Source organism: Impatiens glandulifera, chromosome 1, assembly GCF_907164915.1.
Source record: "Impatiens glandulifera chromosome 1, dImpGla2.1, whole genome shotgun sequence".
NCBI lineage: Eukaryota > Viridiplantae > Streptophyta > Magnoliopsida > Ericales > Balsaminaceae > Impatiens > Impatiens glandulifera.
Window position 1 is genome coordinate 49087883 of NC_061862.1, and position 22622 is coordinate 49110504.

General features: G+C 34.6%; 2 protein-coding genes across 3 annotated transcripts; one reads left to right on the forward strand and one right to left on the reverse strand.

The window, feature by feature from the left end:
* Window positions 1-1883: 1883 nt before the first annotated feature.
* Window positions 1884-4050, reverse strand: LOC124922817 (stromal processing peptidase, chloroplastic-like). Of its 2 annotated transcripts, XM_047463530.1 has the most exons (3): window positions 3770-4050; window positions 3228-3275; window positions 1884-2372 (listed from the first exon to the last, which is right to left on the reverse strand). In XM_047463530.1, exons 1-3 carry the CDS (start codon window positions 3926-3928, stop codon window positions 2154-2156), a joined length of 426 nt encoding a protein of 141 aa, XP_047319486.1. In that variant the 5' UTR covers window positions 3929-4050; the 3' UTR covers window positions 1884-2153. The 2 variants fall into 2 exon arrangements, with proteins under 2 accessions (XP_047319486.1, XP_047319487.1); XM_047463531.1 differs by lacking the exon at window positions 3228-3275.
* Window positions 4051-16770: 12720 nt separating this feature from the next.
* On the forward strand, window positions 16771-17629 carry LOC124921998 (cyclin-A3-2-like). The gene has a single exon (XM_047462711.1). It carries the CDS (start codon window positions 16811-16813, stop codon window positions 17627-17629), a length of 819 nt encoding a protein of 272 aa, XP_047318667.1. The 5' UTR covers window positions 16771-16810.
* Window positions 17630-22622: the final 4993 nt, after the last annotated feature.

Genomic DNA, 22622 nt, shown 5'->3' on the forward strand with positions numbered 1-22622 from the left:
ATTTGTTTTTTTAGGTTAGTGGTAGTAATTTTTTGGGTGTAAGGGTGATATTTTGTTCGTGGTAATAAACTTTTGGGTGTAATAATTTAATGATTTTGTTTTATTTATTTTACCCAAGTTAAACTTAAAAAGGGGTTATAAATTATTTCATTATGATTTTAAACATAAATTATGTTTAATTTATTATTTAAAATAAATAAATAAATATCCGAAAATACTTAAAATTAAAAATAATAAACAATTTTTTTATTATATTTCTAAAAAAACGTTGTTTTGATTGTCTTCTTTGTGAATTTTAGCAGGCCGCGATGAACTTCGGCGATCTTCCAGAAGGATTATCTCCTACGTTGGTCGACCTTATCCTTCCAATTTTGCTCCCACGTGCTCACCTTATCATCATCATCAATAGCCCACATCTAGAATCGCCACCTTACCCTAAAACTAGACTGTCAAAGATAAGGATATAATTAGGGATATAACTTCAAATAGAAAAATTGGAGTTGAATTCCTCCATCTCAACCGACCTAAACCTAGTATAAAAAGTCCTTAGATGTTCCTCTAACAAATGATAAAACATAAATCATATATTACAATTCAAATCGAAGAAATCAAATTCTGTCCAAGAACATATTTTTGTAAAATCTCCTCTAGTGATCACAGCTTTGATCCAGGCTATTGGAAAAGATGAAATGTATACCTCCTCCACTTCCTAGCAATGTGACGAGTGTTGTCCTCTAATATCGACACATTAGGGGTGTTAACCCGGAAATGTCCGTCGACGACAACGACTCCATATGTGAGCTTTACCTTGGTATGATATTAAGAAAATGGTCTACCTTATAGATGATCAACTCATGATAATGCTTCTGGAATGGATAATATTTTACTACACCAACGAGCTTTTTAAGCAATTTGGGTGAGATTGCATGCCTCCCTGTCGTGACTGTGTGGTCGCCATATATAGGCCCATCGAACCAACGACTTTGTAAACTACCTTGAATTGTGGAACGACGTAGTCAAGATGAGCACCCCAAAAGACAGGAAGAACTATATCGACCAGATCATCGATGAGTTCTGAAACCATCAAGAGGAATAAGAAAGTGAAGGTTTTATAACCTTTACCTGTTGCGGACAAACCCACTGCCCTTAAAGAAGGACTCTAGTTTTACCCATTTTTGTATAAACGGAAAAAGTTAGAAATTCTAGTATAGCAAACCTAGAACTCCAAAATTTTAAAATATGTAAAATCGATAGTTCTTTTAAAAAAAGCAAGTATTTAAAACTTTATGAGATGTTTACTCTAAGTCATGTTATTTGCATATGCATTTTCTCTTGTTTTCACAATTGTAATACTCCACTCTTCTGCTATCACAGTCATCAACGATGTCCATGTTGACGGATATCGAGTTGGTTCCCTGCATCGATAACTTCCACACTAACAAATGGAATTATCTAAATTATGGCTTCATCCCCATCATGAGATTCATAAACTTTAAAGTGAATACAACTTTAATGATGGAGATGAAACTAGTAAAAAAACACCCTATAGTGATTGGTAAACCAATCGCTATTAACCTTCAAACCGATCGTTATAGGTCTATAGCGATTGGTCATATACCAATCGCTCTCAATCGACAAAAGTCTTCTAGCTATTCCCATAATTGGCAATGGCGATTGGTGGATGACCAATCGCTATAGCCATATGACGATTGGTTAAATAACTTATCGCCACTAACCAAGTGAAGGCTATGGCGATTGGTTAGTGACAATCGGTGAGGCTCATTAAGTTTGGTGATTGGAAATTTTACCAATTGCGATAGACCTTTTTATAAAAAATAAAAATAAAAAAATCATTCATCAACTGCTTCAATACAAACCCAAATAATTATGCATCCATCTATTAAGACTTTACATCATAAAACAATCTATGATATCTGATACATAAGAGTGTAACTGCTAGATATTGGACGAGATAAAACAATAATAATAATAATAACAATAGAAATTAGTACATAGAACGCCAAAAACCATAGAAAGGTAGACCATAAATGGTTATACAGGCTAGATAGAAAAGAACTGTGTGATTATGATACTATTCAATTAAGCAATGTATGCAGGGAATAAAGACTTCTAGTGGTAACAAAACAGGATTTTCAGATGGAAAGACCACAAACCTCTGTCCTTGTTAGAGAGTGTATGTTAAACACGGTATGATGTAAATCTGTGTAGGCATATGAGCGTGCCCCAGTTCCAAGGAGTTTCTCACGCTTTTTACTCCCAAGGAATGCAACATGTTCAATCATATGTGCAATTCCTTGCTCAACATCTTCTTCATCAATAGACCCAACATGAACTCCCATGTGTTCTTCAAGCTTAGTCAAGGATAAAAAAAATTAATGCTAGCATAGATGACAAGTTGACAAAGGAACATTATTCCCAAAGAGAAAGAGAGAACAATTCGACTTAGGACAGACTTAGGACAACATGATTAAGAAAAATACGCAAGCATTATGCATCTTATTTCTTAGATATTATCAAATGCGATAATACAACATCAAAAGAGGAAGCATAATCCCATACCACATCAAATTCCTTCAACTAGGTTGTGCCACCTCAAATATCTTATTGAACTTTATGTTGTCATATTGCAAAAAATAACAGAAACCAGTGTTGTGCACCATTATGCTTTTAAGGTTATTTCTAATAACATATGCAGAGAGCAATGAATCTGGACAAAATACATAAAGAGATTATGGAAATCAAATCTAAATTTAAGCACAATAGCAGCTACAACAGCTATACCCAAATTTAATTTAGGCCTCACCAAATAACCAATAACCCTATCTCTGGTTAGTGAGACTATTTCTCTTATAATAAATCATATTTAAAATAAAATTAAGTATATCATTCCTAATTAATATACCTAATATGACTTCCTAGTGTACCAAGAAACTCAAATCCCTTTTCCAGTTAGAGAATCCTCGCTAAAATCATCTATAAAGGTCCCAAGGACACCAAATCGATTTAATTCAGAGCTCAATTTAAGTTAATAGAGACAAGTCAAAGCAAATATTAATCATTCAAATATACTTTCTGAATATGATGTCTGAATATGATTGTCTCTACTCAATCAATTGACAAATTACTTCCATGAAATGACGAGCTATTAGTAAATACATTTTTTATATGAAAATGAAGAGAGAAATTCAGAACCCTAACTATATTACCGTGATCTCAAAACCTAAGTTCCAATCAGCCGTGCAAAGAAGCAACCGCTGCAGGATTCAAAGTCCGAAAGAAAAAGAATAATAAAGAGAGATGAGTTTACTTCACACCTGTCTGAATATGATTGTCTCTACTCAATCAATTAACAAATTACTTCAAGGAAATGATGAACTAAAGAAATTGAAGAGAATGAAATTGAAGAACATGTGAAAAACTAATCTCTCACTATTTAGCAATTCATGAGTTCAAATATGGCCTCAACATGGGAGAAGACTATCATGCGTTTTAATAGAGAAAGATCGATAATGCATAAAAGGTCTTGTAAATCATCAACAAAAAATACAAGCATCCCAAATAAGCCCTCCACATTATCCTCAATAACTACTACTTCTAGATGCTGTAAAAAAATGAGAAAAAAACATGTAAAAACACTGTTTTGAACAATGATTTATCATTTATGACATAAAGAAGAATACTACAATCTAGTTGAAACTAAGAGAAACAGCAAGCGAGTGAAGATTTGTGATTAAAGTAAGAAGCAAACCATCAACAAAAGCCTTGTCAGGCTTCTTTTCCCGGGAATGGAAAATCCAATTAACAGGAACTCACTACTATCTGCCCCAACTTCCACATCTTTATCAATTACTTGTGCGACCAATTCATTCGTTAAATTGGTTTTTAATGTATATAAATATCTTACCATTCATTCTCCCAGGCTTTTTGTCCCATCGAGAATGAAATATCCATTCAAGTGGAAAGAGGCTGCAATCTGCATCAACCTCCATCGCATATTGAATGACCTACATGTATTATCTTCTATTCTAATGGAAAAGATTGTAGATTTAACCCCAAAAAAATTCTCCATTACAATTATCTTTCTTCGAGTAGTGTACATAATATCCCGTTAAAAAACTGGATCTTCATCACACAACAAACATTGAATCAGCATCAAACATTTAATAGAAACAATCCAGTCTCTAGTTTTCCGATCCGCTTCGAGAATGAAGAAACACAAGCACTAACATGACTTCGTGAATATAATGTTAAATGAAGGATCTCCCGGATGTGTTTCTCCGACGCCAGTTCATCATCATGACTCGTAGCTTTAATAATCAAAACCTCAAGTTCTGGAGCCATATTGCTTGAGACCTTCGCTATTGCGATGCTCGTCTGGTCTTTCACAACACCAATCGTCGTCTGGTCCTTCACAGCAACAATCGCCTTCTGAATTGTACTCGGAGCCATTTTCGAATCAAACAAACAAAGTTCTAAGAAGAAAACAAACTTAGAAGATGAATAAAGCAACAATGAATCAATCTCATAATTGTTGAGGTGTTCCTTGCCATTGCGAGCGGATTTTAATACAGTAAGGTTGAGAGAGTGAACAGATCTAGGGTTTTTCTACTTCTTCTTGTTCTTTGACTAATCTAGAGTTAGAGGTTGGGAAGATTTTGATTGTGGAGGATTTCAATCATTCCTAGTGTAATCACTTCCTTCATTTGAGAGAAGGGCATGTAAGTTTCTACTATTGACATTTATTTGATTTAGTGAAACTTATCCCTCCCATGGACGTAGGTCGATTTTAACCGAAACACGTATATTGTGTTGTCGTTTATTATTTTGTGCTATTTAAGTTCTTGGTAAATCTGTTGTTCGTCATAGACGATTTGGAAACTGATTTGTTACAGGTTCGATTTCTAAGATGATCCGTAGTTTTGCTATTGCAAAACCCAACAGTGGTATTAGAGCATTATTGATCGGTTATCTGTTTTAACATTGTAGTACAGTGCTCTGCTGGTTACTTGACGAAATTTAAAGAGGAGATCAACTGGTTTCTTTGCAGGGGTTTTGTCAGTTGTTAAGGCAGTAATAATGGGGAAATCTAGACCTGATATGGTGAGTGTGAATGGTACAAACTAAAGGCAATGGAAACTGATGATTAGTGATCTGTTAGTTTCAGATGATTTGAATGAAGCAATTAAAAATGAGGGTGTTAGACCTGAGATTATAAAAGAGACTGATTGGAAAAAGACAGATAGTGTAAATGAGGAAAAGGCCTGCAACTTTATTCGTTCCTAGGTTGGTGTAAATGTTGTGCATCATGTTGAGAACGAGACTACGACGTAGGGTGTGTGGAGCAAACTTAAAGTTCTCTACGTTGGGAGGTCAACAGGGAATAAAGAAGCACTGGTACGAAGGCTAGTGAATCTAAAGTACATTGATAATAAATCAATTGCTGAGCATTTGAATGAATTTCAAAATATTTTGAATCAGTTGAGTAGTATGAAGATAAACTTTAATGATGAGGTGCAAACACTTTTAGTCCTTGAATCTTTGCCTACAAGTTAGGAGACACTTATTATCACTCTCAACAACTCAGCACCGAATGGTAAAGTCAACATGACATTTTTCACCAGTTCCTTACTTGATGAGGAGAATTGAAAGGGGATAAACCCTATAAGTCTGATACGTTGGTGACTGATAGAGGAAGATCAAAGGATAATAGAAGTGGTTCGAGTAGGGGCAAGTCTAGAAGCAAGTCTAAAGATCCAAAGAAGGATGATGCTTGCCATTACTGTGGCAAAATGAGTCATTGGAAAAATGAGTGCTGGAAATTTTAAAATGATAAAGCAAAGGGTATGGTGAAGTCCAGAGAAAAGAAAGAACAGAGTGTAGATACATCTGCTTATTCTTCAGATAGTGAACTGACATATGCTTCTAACTGTTAAGACTCTTATCTTAACACATCTTCAAATGAAACAACATGGATTGTTGACACATGTGCCTCATTCCATATTATTCCACACAAAGGTTACTTCCAGTCCTACAAAGCTGGTGATTATGGTGAGGTTCGCATGGGTAATAGTGGCGTGTCCAAGAAAGTTGGTCTTGGTGATGTTAGAATCGAGATAAACATGGGTTGTTTCCTAACATTGAGAGATGTAAGACATGTTTCTGATTTAAGAATAAATTTGATTTCAGCAGGTAAGATCGATGATGGAGGCTACCATAATGTTTTTAGTGGTGGAGCATGGAATCTAAGCAAGGGTTCATTGGTTGTTGCACGAGGTAAGAAATGTTATTCTTTATAAAAGACAAATTTGAAAATTGTCTATGATGCAGCATATTCTGTTTTGATGGAGTCATCCTCTGAGTTATGGGACAAGAGACTAGGTCACATTAGTGAAAAGGGCTGAATGTTTTAATCAAGAGGAATGAGTTGTTGAATCTCAAGGATGCTCATCTTGAAAATTGTAAGCATTGCTTGAAGGGTAACCTGAATAGAGTCTCCTTTAGTAAGTCGAAAGTTGAACTGAAAAAGAATGTCCTTGATTTGGTCCATACAGATGTTTGTGGTCTTATGAAGATTAAATCCATAGGTGGTGCTTTCTATTTTATAACCTTCATAGATGATGCATCTAGGAAGGTTTGGGCCTATTCTATAAAGTCCGAGGATGAAGTTGCAGCAAAGTTTGAGGTCTTTCACAAGCTGGTTTAAAGAGAGACGGGAAGAAAACTGATGAGGGTGCGGTCAGATAACGGGGAAGAGTACATAGGCTCATTTGATGATTATTGCAAAGAGCAGGGTATTCGAAATGAACAGACAGTGCCCAAGACTCCACAACAAAAATTTTGTGTCAAAGAGAATGAACAAAACAATAATGGAACGGATGAGGAGTATGCTCTCCCATGCCAAGTTGGCTAAGCATTTCTAGGATGAAGCCATGAGCACTGTAGTGTATGTGATCAATCGTTCTCCCTCCAAGTCATTGAATAATAAGTGTGCAGAAAGCGTTTGGGCAGCTAAACATGTTAATTATGACTATTTACGTGTTTTTGGTTGCAGAGTTTTGTGCATGTTCTAAAAGATGAGAGGTCTAAGTTAGATGCAAAAACCATGCAATGCATATTTTTGGGTTATGGTTATGAAAAGTGGGGATACAGGTGTTATGACCCAGTTGACAAAAATGTTTTGAGAAGCCGAGATGTGGTATTCCTTGAAGATCAGACTATTGAGAATTTTGAATATGGTGAAAAGCTTGATGCATATATACGCGACCTTTGTGGTCTTAAGCTGTCTCATTATGTTGAGGAGACAAGGCCACATGTAGCTTCAGACTTAGATAGTGATGATGATGTTCCTCAGGGTCAAGATGTAGGCCATGAAAATGATACTAATACTGAAACTAATCTTGGTGATAATGTTGATTTTAAAGTTCAACAAGAAGATGGAAATCAACAGAATCAACAAATAGAGGTACTTAGGAGGTCTACTAGGGAGAAAATGTCAAGTTTTAAGTACCATGCTACATAGTATGTCCTTCTAACTGATTGTGGGGAGCCTATATGCTATAAGGAGGCTCTTTAGGATGCTCATAAAGAATGTCTAGCTTCCATGGATGAAGAGATGAAGTCATTGCTGAAAAATGGCACATATGATCTAGTTGAAAGACCAAAGAACAGAAATGTATTACAAAATAAATGGGTGTACAAGATCAAGCAAGAAGGTGATGATAGAAAGACAAGATACAAGGCTAGGCTGGTTGTCAAAGGATTTGGCTAGAGGCATGAAATCAATTATGATGAGATTTTTCTCACCGGTAGTGAAGATGACTTCTATCCGGGTGGTGTTAAGTCTAGATGCTTGTATGGATCTTGAGGTTGAACAGCTTGATGTCAAGACTGCATTTCTCCATGGTGATTTAGATGAAGATGTTTATATAGAGTAACTTGAAGGTTATAATAAGAAAGGTGAGGAAAATAAGGTGTGCAAACTTGTCAAAAGTATGTACGGTTTGAAGCAATCACCAAGGCAGTGGTATCTTAAGTTTGAGTCGTTCATGACCATCCATAGGTACATGAAGACGTCTACAGATCACTGTGTCTTTGTGCAAAAGTTTGCTTCTAATGATTTTATTATACTTCTCCTATATGTTGATGACATGCTTATTATTGGGAGAGACAAGCTCAAGATTGCCAAGTTGAAAAAGGATTTGGCTAAGTATTTTGAGATGAAAGACTTGGGTCAAGTAAGACAAATTCTTGGAATGCAGGTCATTCGTGATCGGGTGAAGAAAATGCTATGGTTGTATTAAGAGAAATATATTGAGAAGATTCTAAATCGATTCTGTATGGAAAAGGCAAAGGCAGTTGCTTGTCCATTGGCTACACACTTGAAAATAAACAAGACAATGTCTCCCAAGGATGAAGATGAAAGACTAGAAATGTGCAGTGTTCCATATGCTTCAGTAATAGGCAATCTGATGTATGCAATGGTCTGTACAAGACCGGATATAGCTCATGCAGTTAGAGTACTTATTCGTTTCCTTTCAAATCCCGGTAAGACACACTGGGAAGCGGTTAAGTGGCTAATGAGATATCTTCGAGGGACCTCCAAATACGCTTTGTGTTATGGTACTAGAAAGCTACATGTTGAAGGCTTTTTTTTATTCAGATATTAGTGGTGATATTGACACAATAAGATCAACTTTAGGGTATTTGTTTACTTTTGGAGGAGGAGTTGTATCATGGTAGTCTCGTCTACAGAAATGTATTGCTTTGTCTACTATAGAATCTGAATATATTGCCATTACTGAATATTGTAAGGAAATGAGATGGATGAAAGAATTGTTGAAAGAAATAGGCATTACACAAGACAGGTTTGTGGTGTTTAGTGACTCACAAAGTGTTATACATGTGAGCAAGAATCCAAGTTTCCATTCACGTTCAAAACACATCCAAAGAAGGTACCATTGGATCTATGAAGTGCTCGAGAAAAAGTAGTTATACTTGTAGAAAGTGCATACAGATGAGAACAGGTCAGATATGATGACAAAGGGCTTTCCAAGAGGCAAGCATGAGATATGTTGTGTCAAAGCCAGAATGGTTCTGGTAGGAGCATCACGATCATGAATGTTTATAGCAACTTTCTCCCATGGCTCGGAAGGGGGAGAATTGTTGAGGTGTTCCTTGCCATTGCGGGCGGGATTTAAATTCCGGGTAAACGGGTCAGGGTTTCTCTTATGAAAACGGGTTAGAGTATAAATACTTTTTTTGAATATTTTTCTCATAATACAGTAAGGTTGAGAGAGAGTGAACAGATCTAGGGTTTTCTACTTCTTCTTATTCTTTGGCTGATCCAGAGTGAGAGGTTGAGGGAGATTTTGATTGTGGAGGATTCCAGTCATTCCTAGTGTAATCACTTTTTTCATTTGAGTGAAGGGCATGTAAGTTTCTACTATTAACATTTGTTTGATTTAGTGAAACTTATCCCTCCCGTGGACGTAGGTCGATTTTGACCGAACCATGTACATTGTGTTGTCGTTTATTGCTTTGTGCTATTTCAGTTCTTGGTAAATCTGTTGTTCGTCATAGATGATTTGGAAACTAATTTGTTATAGGTTTGATTTCTAAGAAGATCCATAGTTTTGCTGTTGCAAAACCCAACGGGATCTCGCGGATGTGTTTCTCCGACGCCGGTTCATCATCATGACTCGTAGCTTTAATAATCAAAACCTCAAGTTCTGGAGCCATATTGTTTGAGACCTTCTCTATTGCGATGCTCGTCTGGTCCTTCACAACACCAATCGTAGTTTGGTCCTTCACAGCACCAATCGCCAAAGTATACTCGTAGCTATAAAGCAACAGTGAATTAATCTCAGTCAAATAAACCTAATCAACAAAACAAAAGTCTGATTCTAGGTTTCAGTAAGCTGAAATAACTGATCTACAAAGTATACCGGTAAATGAGATGAAGTTGTTCTTCCTAGATATGCGTTGGTGAATACAGAGAAGAAAGGAACCATGAATCTTCTAAAACGATGCCTTTTGTCGGCTGAAAAAGAACATAAAAGAAGCAGCTGGAGAAACCTGAATCTGTATCCATAGTGAAAGAGAGAGCATACAGATTGAGGATGGCATCTTCGTCTTTTCCAACGACTACTTCCTCTCTATGCTCGGTATCTTTTCCATGGAGAAAAAGATAAAGACAAATTGAGATTTGAGTGGATAAAGGGAAGAGGGTTTCTAAGAGGAAAGAATAGACGTGTTAATTAAAAAGTTTTGCGATCGCCACTATTGATGCGCGCTAAAATTTGGCGCCTTTTATTCGTGGGTTTTATGGGGTATACCGCGACTGGTCTTTAGACCAATCGCTATTATTTGAATAATAACGATTGGTTCTAAACCAATCGCTATTAATTGAATAATAACGATTGGTCTATAGATCAATCGCTGAATTTGCTCGCGATTATAAACCATATATATACAGTGAAACACTGATAAACGTGCATACTTCATCGGTGAAAGATCTATGTGCCCAACCATAGAGGAATTCCGAGTTATCTCTTTCTCTTCGCTAGTTGCAGTCCACTACCACAAGCCGATAAGATCCCACGGAAAAGAGATCCAAAACCTGGACATTTTGTGCTCCAAAAAATGGCCAAAAGAACTCCAAAAATTGATAAAGATACGGTTTTTCCAATTGAGTTTGCTGAAATAAAAGCTACTCTTCAACAAGTAATAGATAAGTTAGCAATATTAACTAATTTAATGACCAAGCCTGCTATCAGGACTACTACACCAAACGGTTTATTGGGAATTTTGATACGAAAATTACTTTTATACTGTAATCTAGCAATGTGAGATGGGTAAATTCACAGGTTATCTAAGTTTAAAATAGAAGATCAAACACAGAACAAAACAATACCAGATTTACGTGGAAAACCCTCTCAACCTGGAGGGTAAAAAACCACGGGGCCAACCAGCAAATTTCACTATAAGCAAGAAACAAATACAAATGTTCTTCTCAACTTTTAACCAAAGTTGATGCATACAAACAGAGAAAACCAATTTCATTTAGACTTAAGCTAGTCTAGATATAAAACAACAAGAAATTGGAACCTGAAGGTGAAAATGTAAGAGCTCTACTGCCTCCTTCTTTTTTTCTTCCTCTGTTTCTTCTCCTCTATTTCTTCTCTTCTTTGCAGAATGGCTTTTTTCTCTAGAAGTGATACAATGAGCAGCATTCTTAGGTTTTGCTCATTTAATCAACTGTCTGATTGGGCTGGACCCAAAAGGCCCAACAATCTCTCCCTCCAGCCCACGGAGAGAGGTACACCGATCTTTAAGTCATCATTTGGTATTCATGCCAACAAGCCGACAAAAGAGCTCGAGCTTGTCTTTTGGAACAATATTCGTAAACATGTCTGATGGGTTCTTATCCGTGTGGATTTTCTTCAACTTCATCTGTTGGTTTTCTATTGCATCTCTTAACCAATGAAACCTCACATCAATATGCTTAGTTCTGGAATGATATGTAGTATTCTGGCTCAAATTTATGGCACTCTGGTTATCACAGAAAACAATTGCATGTTCTTGTTGCATACCAAGCTCTAGGAGAAATATAATCATCCACAATAACTCCTTACCAGCTTCAGTTTCTGCAATGTATTCTGTTTCTGTTGTTGATAAATCCACACATTTCTGCAACTTGGATTGCCATGACACGGCTCCCCCTGCAAAAGTAAACACATAACCCGAAGTGGATTTTATGTGATCTAGATCTCCAGCCATATCAGCATCTGTGTAACCTTCTAACACAGCTTCACCATTTCCAAAACTCAAACATAAATTGGAAGTGCTTATTAGATATCTAAGAATCCACTTCACTACTTCTCAATGTTGTTTTCCTGGATTAGAGAGGAACCTACTAACCACACCGACTGAATGCGCTACATCTGGCCTAGTGCAAACCATTGCATACATCAAACTCCCTACAACTGAGGAGTATGGTACACTTGACATTTCATCATTTTCTTTCTCTTTTGATGGACACATCTTCTTGCTCAATTTAAAATGGATAGGATGTGAACAACTTACTTCATTTGCTCCTTGCATGTTGAATCTTTCAAGCACCCTTTCAATGTTCTTCTCTTGTGACAACCAAAGTCTCTTAGCCTTTCTGTCACGAGTAATCTGCATTCCCAATATCTGACGTGCTTGGCCCATGTCCTTCATATCAAATGTCTTGGACATCTCCTTCTTCAACGTTGCTATTTTCTCAGCATCATGTCCTACAATCAACATATCATCAACATAAAGTAAAAGGATCAGAAACTTTCCATTAGAAAATCTTTTGAAGTAAACACACGGATCTGCCTTGGTTCTCTGGTACCCATGACTCATCATAAAAGAGTCAAATTTCTTGTACCATTGTCTCGGAGCTTGTTTTAAACCGTATAGACTCTTCTTCAATTTGCAAACCACGTTCTCCTTTTCTTTCATTTCAAAACCCTCTGGTTGCACCATGTAGATCTCTTCTTCCAAGTTACCATGAAGAAATGAAGTTTTTACATCAAGTTGCTCAAGCTCAAGGTCTAAGTTAGCTACCAGACCTAACACTGTACGAATGGAAGTCATCTTTACCACTGGTGAGAAAATCTCCTCAAAGTCGATGCCCTGTTTCTGTCCAAACCCTTTACAACAAGTCGAGCTTTGTACTTCAAAATTTCTCCATTTTAATCTCTTTTTAGCTTGAACACCCATTTGTTTATCAATTCCTTTCGGCCCTTAAGAAGTTCCATCAGGTCATATGTGTCCATTTCTTGCAATGACTTCATCTCATCTTTCATTGCATTCTGCCACTTAACTTTGTCTTTATGAACTTGTGCCTCTTGAAAACATTTTGGCTCTCCTTCTTCTGTCAATAGAATATACTTTAAAGAAGGGTACCTTTTAGAAGGTTGGTACTCTCTCTCAGACCTTCTTAATGGGGGCTCTTCTGGCTCCTCTTGATGATGTTTCTCCCCCTGCTCAAGAACATCATAAACAATCTCATCATTATTACCACTCATGTCAGAGGTTTCCTCAGTGACTTCTTCATTATGTTCATCTTCATCGGTTACTGTTGACTGTACATGTGAAGAAATTGGTATGAGTTCTATGGATTCATCAACTCTCTCTGACTTCTCAATGATTTCTGGATTTATCCCATTTTGACCCTCAAAGAACACAACATCTCTACATCTAACAATTCTCTTCTTTTCTGGGTCCCATAATATGTACCCAAATTCCTCATTTCCATACCCAAGAAAAATACATGGAATTACTTTATCATCCAACTTGGATATTTGCTCCTTTGAAATATGCACATATGCTTTGCATCCAAACACCCTTAGATGCGAGTATGAAATATTCTTCTTAGACCATACACTTTCCGGTATTTCAAACTTCAAAGGAACAGAGGGTGACCTGTTTATGAGATAACAAGCTGTGCAAACAGCTTCTGTCCAAAACTGTTTTGCCAACTTTGTCATCTTTAGCATGCATCTCACCTTTTCTACAATGGTGCGATTCATTCTCTCTGCCACACCATTGTGTTGTGGAGTTTCAGGCACTGTTTTCTCATGTCGAATTCCATATTTTACACAATATGCTTTAAACTCATTGGAAATATACTCTCCCCCGTTATCAGAGCGAAGACATTTCAGCTTATTGTCTGTCTCTCTTTCTACCATGACATGGAACTCTTGAAAGTAATTAAATACCTGGTCTTTCGTTCTCATGAAATAAACCCACACCTTTCTAGATGCATCATCGATAAATGTTAGAAAGTATCGATTGCCACCCAATGACTCCTCCTCAAAAGGACCACACACATCAGAATAAACCAAGTCTTGCACATTTTGTTTCCTTTCTGATGTTTGACTAAAAGAGACTCTGTGTTGCTTACCAAATGGGCAGTAGTCGCATAGATCCAGAACCTCATCTTTGGTTGAGGGGATGTGAAGCTTCCTCACCAGAATTCGTAACCCTTTCTCACTCATGTGGCCGAGATGTTGATGCCACACATTTAAAGAGTTTTCAGCTTGTACTACATTCAACACATTTTTGAGTATCTTCACATGGGTTCGGTATAAGGAGTGACATGACTTCCCTTTTGCTACAATCATTGATCCCTTAATGAGCTTCCATTCTCCACTACCAAGATAATGCTTAAATCCATCTTTGTCCAATGCATCACCTAATATCAAGTTTAGACGCAAATCAGGAATATGTCGCACATCTTTCAGTGTTAACTGATGTCCCAGCTCTGTCTGCAAACAAATATCACCAATACCCACAATGCTCGAGTGACTAGTATTACTCATCTTCACTATACCAAGATCTCTAGCCTTGTAAGTCATGAAAAACTCTCTATTTGGTGTAGCATGATAGCAAGCACCTGTATCAACTATCCACTCAACTCCTTGGTGACTTTCTACATGTAGATATTGTTCTTTTTCACAAGAAAGAATCACTACATCATCTGCAGTTACTGTGACTGTGGTATTTCTGATCTCATCATCTTTCTTCTGATTTTTATCTTCATTCTATAGTCTTTTCCAGGATCTACAATTTTTCTTCATGTGACTTTCTTTACCACAGTGATAACATTGTCTTCCCTTAGATTTGATCTGCCTCTGGACTTGCTATGACCTCTTGATTGTTGTCGGTATTCAGCTCTTCCCCTGTTTTTTGTGACAAGGGCCTGTGCACTATTTGTATTAGTTGACTTCCTTCTTGTCTCCTCATTGAACAAGCTTCTAGTAACTATACTCATAGTAAGAACACCATTCGGAACTGCATTACTGACTGTCACAACCAATGTCTCCCAACTGTCGGGCAATGATCCCAAAAGCAATAAGGCTTGCAGCTCATCTTCTAAGGTCATCTCCATCACTGACAATTGATTAATCAAGCTCTGGAACTCATTTAAATGCTCAGCAACACCTGCACCTTCTTTGAATTTCATATTTACTAACTTTCGAATCAGAAACATTTTGTTACCTGTTGTTTTCTGCTCATACAAAGACTCCAGCTTCTTCCACAACTCATGCGCACTCTTCTCACTTGCTACATGGTGTTACACACTATCATCAAGCCATTGTCTGATTGTGCCAACTACTTTCCTGTTCAATTTTGTCCAATCACCGTCAGACATATCTTTTGGCTTCGCACTATCTCCTTCAACCGGCTCATACAAGTCTTTACAGTAAAGGATATCCTCCATCTTGGATTTCCAAATCTTCTAGTTTTTATTTGTCAATCGGATCATTGTGATATTGTCTGATACCACTTGTTGGGAATTTTGATACGAATATTACTTTTATACTATAATCTAGCAATGTGAGATGGGTAAATTCACAGGTTATCCAAGTCTAAATTAGAAGATCAAACACAGAACAAAACAACATCATATTTACATGGAAAACCCTCTCAACTTGGAGGGTAAAAAACCACGGGACTAACCAACAAATTTCACTATAAGCAAGAAACAGATACAAATGTTCTTCTCAACTTTAAACCCAAAGTTGAGGCATACAAACAGAGAAAACCAATTTAATTTAAACGCAAGCTAGTCTAGATATAAGATAACAAAAAATTGGAACCTGAAGGTGAAAATGTAAGAGATCTACTGCCTCCTTTTTTTTCTTCCTCTATTTCTTCTCTTCTTTGTAGAATGGCTTCTCTCTCTAGAAGTGATAGAATGAGCAGCATTCTTAGGTTTTGTTCATTTAATTAATTTCCTGATTGGGATGGACCCAAAAGGCCAACACGGTTCCACCTATCATCCCACTAATAAGGATTAATCTTCAAACTCGTCGAAACGTAGAAGAAACCTCACTCTACGAGAAATCTCTTTGAAAAAAGAGGTGATAAGATGAGAATCTTAAAACAAAAGAACAAGAAAAAGAGTGAAATTTTTCATGATTTATATCAATTTCAATTTCAAATCAAATAATTATTTAAAGAATGGAATTTTAAAATAAAATAAATAATAATTTTAAACTTATCTACATGATTTTTATAGTCCATCAATTGCAAATTTTATTTAAAATATATTAATATTAAAAGGCTATAATTTAAATGATCGAAAATGCCCAATAAAGAAGGTCAAAAGTGTCTATGTAAATTTTACTTTATAATTATTTGTAATAATTTTTAAAAACAATATAAAGATATATATATATATATATATATAATATTTTTATTATATATATATGCTAAAATTAATACAAATTGTTTATTATATTATGTTAAATATCTTCTTTACAAGTCTAAAATATTGTTTTGAATTATTTAAATTTTCATTCCCCTTGAAACATTTTGGAATTTGGGGTTCTAATTTTGGTTTTCATTTGAGAGAGAGCGCCACAGAGAAAACATTTGAAATTTACAGACATGGCGGCTTCTCTGGCAACATGCCTTCTTATTCATCACCCTCCCAAATCACAGGCCATATCATCATCTCCTTCGTCGTCTTATTTTCCCCTAGTCTATCTCCTTCTTCTTCTAGGAAGAATCAATCATATAGGACGTGGGGGTGCGAGAGAAATTAGGTATGACTGTCAAAGTAAACTCAGTGAGTGTTACTCGCTTCGGGAAGAAGAGGACAGCCGATGCAATGGTCGGACAGGATTCTCATCTTCTGCAGTCCCCCGCCAAGAAGAGATCCCCTCTCGATGGGATTTCCAATTTAATTAGTACTCATACGGCTGTACGTGAAATTGAGGCAGCAGCCTCCAAGTTTGATGATTCTGAGATGTGCGATGGTTATGTAACTGAAATCTACGATTATCTTCATAACATGGAGAAAGAGGCAAAGAGAAGGCCGCTGCAAGACTATATCGACAAGGTGCAGAAAGATGTGACTGCAAACATGAGAGGGGTTTTGGTGGATTGGTTGGTGGAGGTTGCAGAAGAATACAAGCTTCAATCAGATACACTTTATCTCTCAATCACTTACATTGACAGATTCTTGTCTCTTAATCCTCTCAATAAGCAGAGGCTGCAGTTGCTTGGCGTTTCTTCAATGTTGATTGCATCAAAGTTTCAAGAGATTAATCCTCCAACACTTGATGACTTCTGCTACATCACAGATAACACTTACAAAAAGGAAGAGCTGGTGAAGGTGGAAGCCGACATACTTAAGTCTCTTAAATTCGAAGTCAGCAGTCCAACCATTAATACCTTCTTGAGAAGATTCTCCAGGATTTCTGAACAGGATCGCAAATATCCTGATTTGGAGTTTGAGTTATTGGGATGCTACTTGGCAGAGTTGAGTTTGCTGGACTATGGCTGTGTCAAGTTCTTGCCATCCATGATTGCTTCTTCTGTTGTGTTCCTTTCCAGGTTTATGTTCCACCCTGATAAACATCCATGGAATGCAAACCTTGAAAGGTTTTCGGGATACAAACCTGCAGATTTACAGGAATGTGTTCTTCTTATACAAGACTTGCAGTTGGGTAAAAGAGGAGCCTCCTTGGTAGCAGTCAGAGACAAATACAACCAGCATAAGTTCAAATATGTTGGCTTGATGAAGAGCCCTCTTCAAATACCCAATTTATACTTTGAAGCTTGAAGAATGTTTGTTCTTGTCTTCCCCAAATCTATTTAATTCGTATAAAGCTGACCTGAATGACCCACGATCAGACAAGCCCTTTCAAGGAAAACTTTAGGTGTTAAATTGGTGTTTTGTTCAAAATATCTAATGTTTTGGCTAATGTCTTAGTTTGTACCTATTTATAGTTTAATAGTTTAGTTTCTAAAAAATTCCATTTAAATGAAATGATATTAGATTTTTGTATAAGTAATTGCTCTTCATTTTCTTATTTAAGTTAATGATGAGATCACGTTTGATTAGGCATTTGATTACGTTTAAACTATGTTAAATATGTTTTCGATGGTAGGTTAGAAAGTGCAGAAATAGTTTGTGATTGAAGAAGAAATTAATAGACATCTTGTGATTTTGTGGACTTGGGCTAGAATGATATATGAACCGAAAATACTGACTCGTTAAGTTAGTTTTAGTAATTGTTATTGAATGATAGGATTGTGTTGATTTGACAACCTTGTGATATATGAAAATTATATGTTTCGATTATTATATTGTTTGATTATATATTTATTGTTTATTCTTTCGTATAATTCAATGAATTGCCAGAAGAAGTAAGAATTTTTTCCTAGAATCAAAGCACATATTTTCTACACGAAACTAGTAAAAAAGAACTTGAAACGTGGTGACCTAAAATATTAATTTTGAAATTACTTGAGATCAACATATCCAAGTAAATTAGATTAGCATATTCTACCATTTTAAGATTGATGATTAGTGTTGTAAGAGCTATTGATTCATTCCCTTAAAAAATATGGACATAAGCATTTCTACTTAAGACATCGAAATGCGATATTATAGAGAACAATGTGTGAAACTTTCAATTCCTCTGTCATAGTTGCTCGAGGGAAAAATATATGCACTAGGATAGAATTGATAATGGTGAAAGTCGTGCAAAACAAAATTTATAATCACATATCAATTCTTAAGTAATCCCACATCATCTCTCAATGCCAAATGTCAACTAGAAGCTAGTAGATCCCAATATCACGAGTGTCATTTGAAATATTGTGGTAGTTCTGGTTATGAGTGACACATGATACTCACCGTTCATTTAGTTATCAAAAAATATTCTTGTAGACTTTGAAATATATATAATATTCTATGTGTACATTATGTCTTGCAATTTGTCACTCTAATAATTGTATTTTAACAAATTAGGTATCTCATTGTAAAAAAATTATAGGTATTGTTAGACCGGTAAAAAATAGAAAATAAATTCTCGAGAAATTGAAATATAGTTAAAGTGACAAAGGAAATGTATGATTATGTATTGCACTAATTGTGGGTAAGAAGACACCAAAAATGATGTAGAAATAAGAATGGTGGTATTGTAAATGCTCCACCAAGATATAATCAAGGTAAATTTGATATTTTGGTACACTATAATGCAATGTTTTAAATTTTAGGTAATTATAATATTTTAAGTAATTTTGATATTTTAGGTCATTTTGATATTTTAGTTTACTATATTGTACGATTTTGAGATTATAAGTAATTTTGATATTTTAGGTAAAATTGATATTATGGACACTACATTGCACTAATTTTAAGTTTTAGTACATTGTTTTGAGATTTTAGATAATATTTTGATTTTAGGTAATAATATATTTGGGGTACAATACATTACACTAATTTTAAAGTTTAGTACACTATTTTGAGATTTTAGGTAATATTGATATTGATGTACACCATATTGCGTTAATTTTGAAGTTTAGTACATTTTTTTTGATATTTAAGATAATATTAAGATTTTAGGTAATATTAATATTTGGGCACACTATATTACACTAATTTGGAAGTTTTAGTATCCTATTTTGAGATTTTAAGTAATATAATGACTAAAGAAAGAAAACGTTCATTATTATTTTATTATTATTAATAATTTATAATGAAATAAAGAATAAAGAATATAAATAACTCTTTATTATTTTTCTCAATAATTAAAGAAATCAATTATGTTATATCAACTAATCTATTTGATAAAATTTTAAATTTAGAAAGTCGTTCTTATTCATATTTATATATATATATATATATATATATATATATATATATATATATATATATATATATATATATATGAAAGAATTATCAATAATGATATATTACACATTCCTATTTATCTATATCTATATATATATATATAGTGCCGGCCATTTGAACCCACAATCAACTAAATATTTTAATACTTATCTTTCAACACTAAGTTACACTACTTTTTTTTTTTTTAAATTATAACAAATTTAATAAAAATATCTTATTAATTTTAATAATTGGGCTACCCTAGAGAATGGGATGCCTCAACCCAAGGGCTTGCAGAGTTTGCAGAGTTTACCCAGAGTCGGTCCTCTCTCTCTCTATATATATATATATATATATATATATATATATATATATATATATATATATATATATATATATATATATATATATATATATATATATATAAGACCTGATTTGGAATGGTGCGCCAACCGTTTTAATGATACAATTGCAAGATGTGATTAATGAAAAGAATAAAAAAAATTATTTGGTATAGAAAAGTAGCTTTTTAGTTAAAATTTTCAGTGGTACTAAATATTTGAATATATAGATGATTTTTTTTTTGTGGTAGTAAAGTTTTGGGTGTAAGGTTGATATTTTTTGGTGTAAGGATGATATTCTTGTTGGTGATTCTAAACTTTTTGGTTGTAATGATTTAATGATTCTGTTTTTCATTTCTTTTAAGTAGACAATATATAATATGGATGGATGTTGAATAATGTTAATATCTATAGTAAGTATTTTTGAGTTATAAAAAAATTAAATAATTAATATGTGATTTTTGTTATAAACAAATAATACAAAGAACAAGAAAGAGTTAAGGGAGAGATTCTGATTGTTTATCAAATATGACACTTTACAACATACCATACATGTCCTATTTATAGAATAAAACAAAGAATAATAAATGTAGAATAAAAAATAAAATGTTTTTATTAATGATGAAATATGATACACCAAAGGTCATACATAATGACATCCATTTATTATTATATTTATAATACTCACCTTTGGATGCCATTTGAATACTGCCTCATTAAAACCTTACCAGGAAAATCTAGTGGGAAAAAACCATGGTGAAGGGAAAAAGAGTGCAATATGTAACATCACTTTATATTCTTAAATCTCCGCATACCAATTTTATACACTAGCTTTTCAAAGGTCGTGTTAGGCAATGCCTTTGTAAATAGATCTTCTAGATTATCTGATGAATGAAATTGATGAACATCAATATCACCTTTCTTCTGGAGATCATGAGTGAAAAAGAATTTTGGTGATATGTGTTTCGTTCTATCTCCTTTAATATATCATTCCTTTAATTGTGAAATACAAACAACATTATCCTCGTATAAAATTGTTGGAGAATTATTATTTACTAATAAACCACATAATTCTCTAATGTAATGCATAATTGATCTCAACCACACACATTCTCGGCTTGCTTCATGAATAACTATGATCTCTGAATGATTTGTAGATGTAGCGATAATTGTTTGTTTCATAGATCTCCATGATATAGATGTACCACCATATGTGAATATGTAACCCGTTTGAGACCTACCATTATGAGGATTAGATAAATATTTTGCATATGCGTACCCAATCAATTCAGTTTCACATACATATGGATAATATAATCCCATGTCCATAGTTCCTTGAAGGCATCAAAAAATATGTTTACTTCTTTCCAATGTCTCTTTGTTGGTGAAGAACTATATCTCGCTAGAAAATTTACTGCAAATGATATATCGGGACTAGTATGACTAGCTAGATACATTAACGCTCCAATAGCACAAAGATATGGTACTTTAGGACCAAATAATTCTTTATCACTCATACGAGGTCGAAATGGATCTTTATTTACATTAAGCGATTTCACGATCACTAGACTACTCAAAGGATATGTTTTATCCATAAAAAATATTCTTAGTACTTTTGATGTATAAAAAGATTGATGGACAAAAATTTCATTCTCTAAATGATCAAGTTGCAAGCCAATACATAACTTTATTTTCCCGAGATATTTCATCTCAAATTCTTTCTTGAGATAATCAATTGTTTCAGATAGTTCATCTATTGTTCCAATAATATTAAGATCGTCCACATAAATTATAATTATTACAAATTGTGATCCATATCTCTTGATAAACACACATGAACATATTGGATCATTTTGAAATTCATTCTTTAACAAATATTCACTAAAATATTTATACCACATACGTCCAAATTGTTTCAATTTATATAGAGATCTGCATAATTTAACCGAGTAAAGGTCTCGACGATCTGAACTACATGCTTCAGGCATTTTAAATCCTTTAGGGAGTTTGATGTATATGTTGTTCTCAAGGGAGCCATATAAGTATTATGTAACAAAATTCATTAATCTCATCTACAACTTCTCGGTGTATTGATAAATTTATCAAATATATAAATGTTGTTGCATCCACCACAATGTCTCCTCATAATCAATACCAAGTCTTTACGATAATCCTTGGGCTACAAGTCGTGTCTTATATCTGAAAATTTCATTTTTCTCATTTCTTTTTCTTATAAATACCCATTTATAACCGATCGGTTTAATACCTTCGGCCTTCGGGGATACGGACGACAAGTCCAAAATTTTATGTTTTTCGAGCAATTTTAATTCAGCTTCAATCGCATCTTTCCATTTTGGCCAATCATTTCTTCGTCTTAATTCTTCTACAGACTTTGGTTCAAGATCCTCATCTTCATTAACAATATCACATGCTATAGCATATGAAAAATTTTCATCGATGTCTATTTCATCTCGATTCCATCTTTTTCTAGTCAAAACATAGTTTATAGAGATCTCTTCATTTTAAGGCTTGTATTCCTTCAGAATCAGTTTTTATGACTGGGTACTCTTTTAAAGTATTTGTTTCTTCAATTT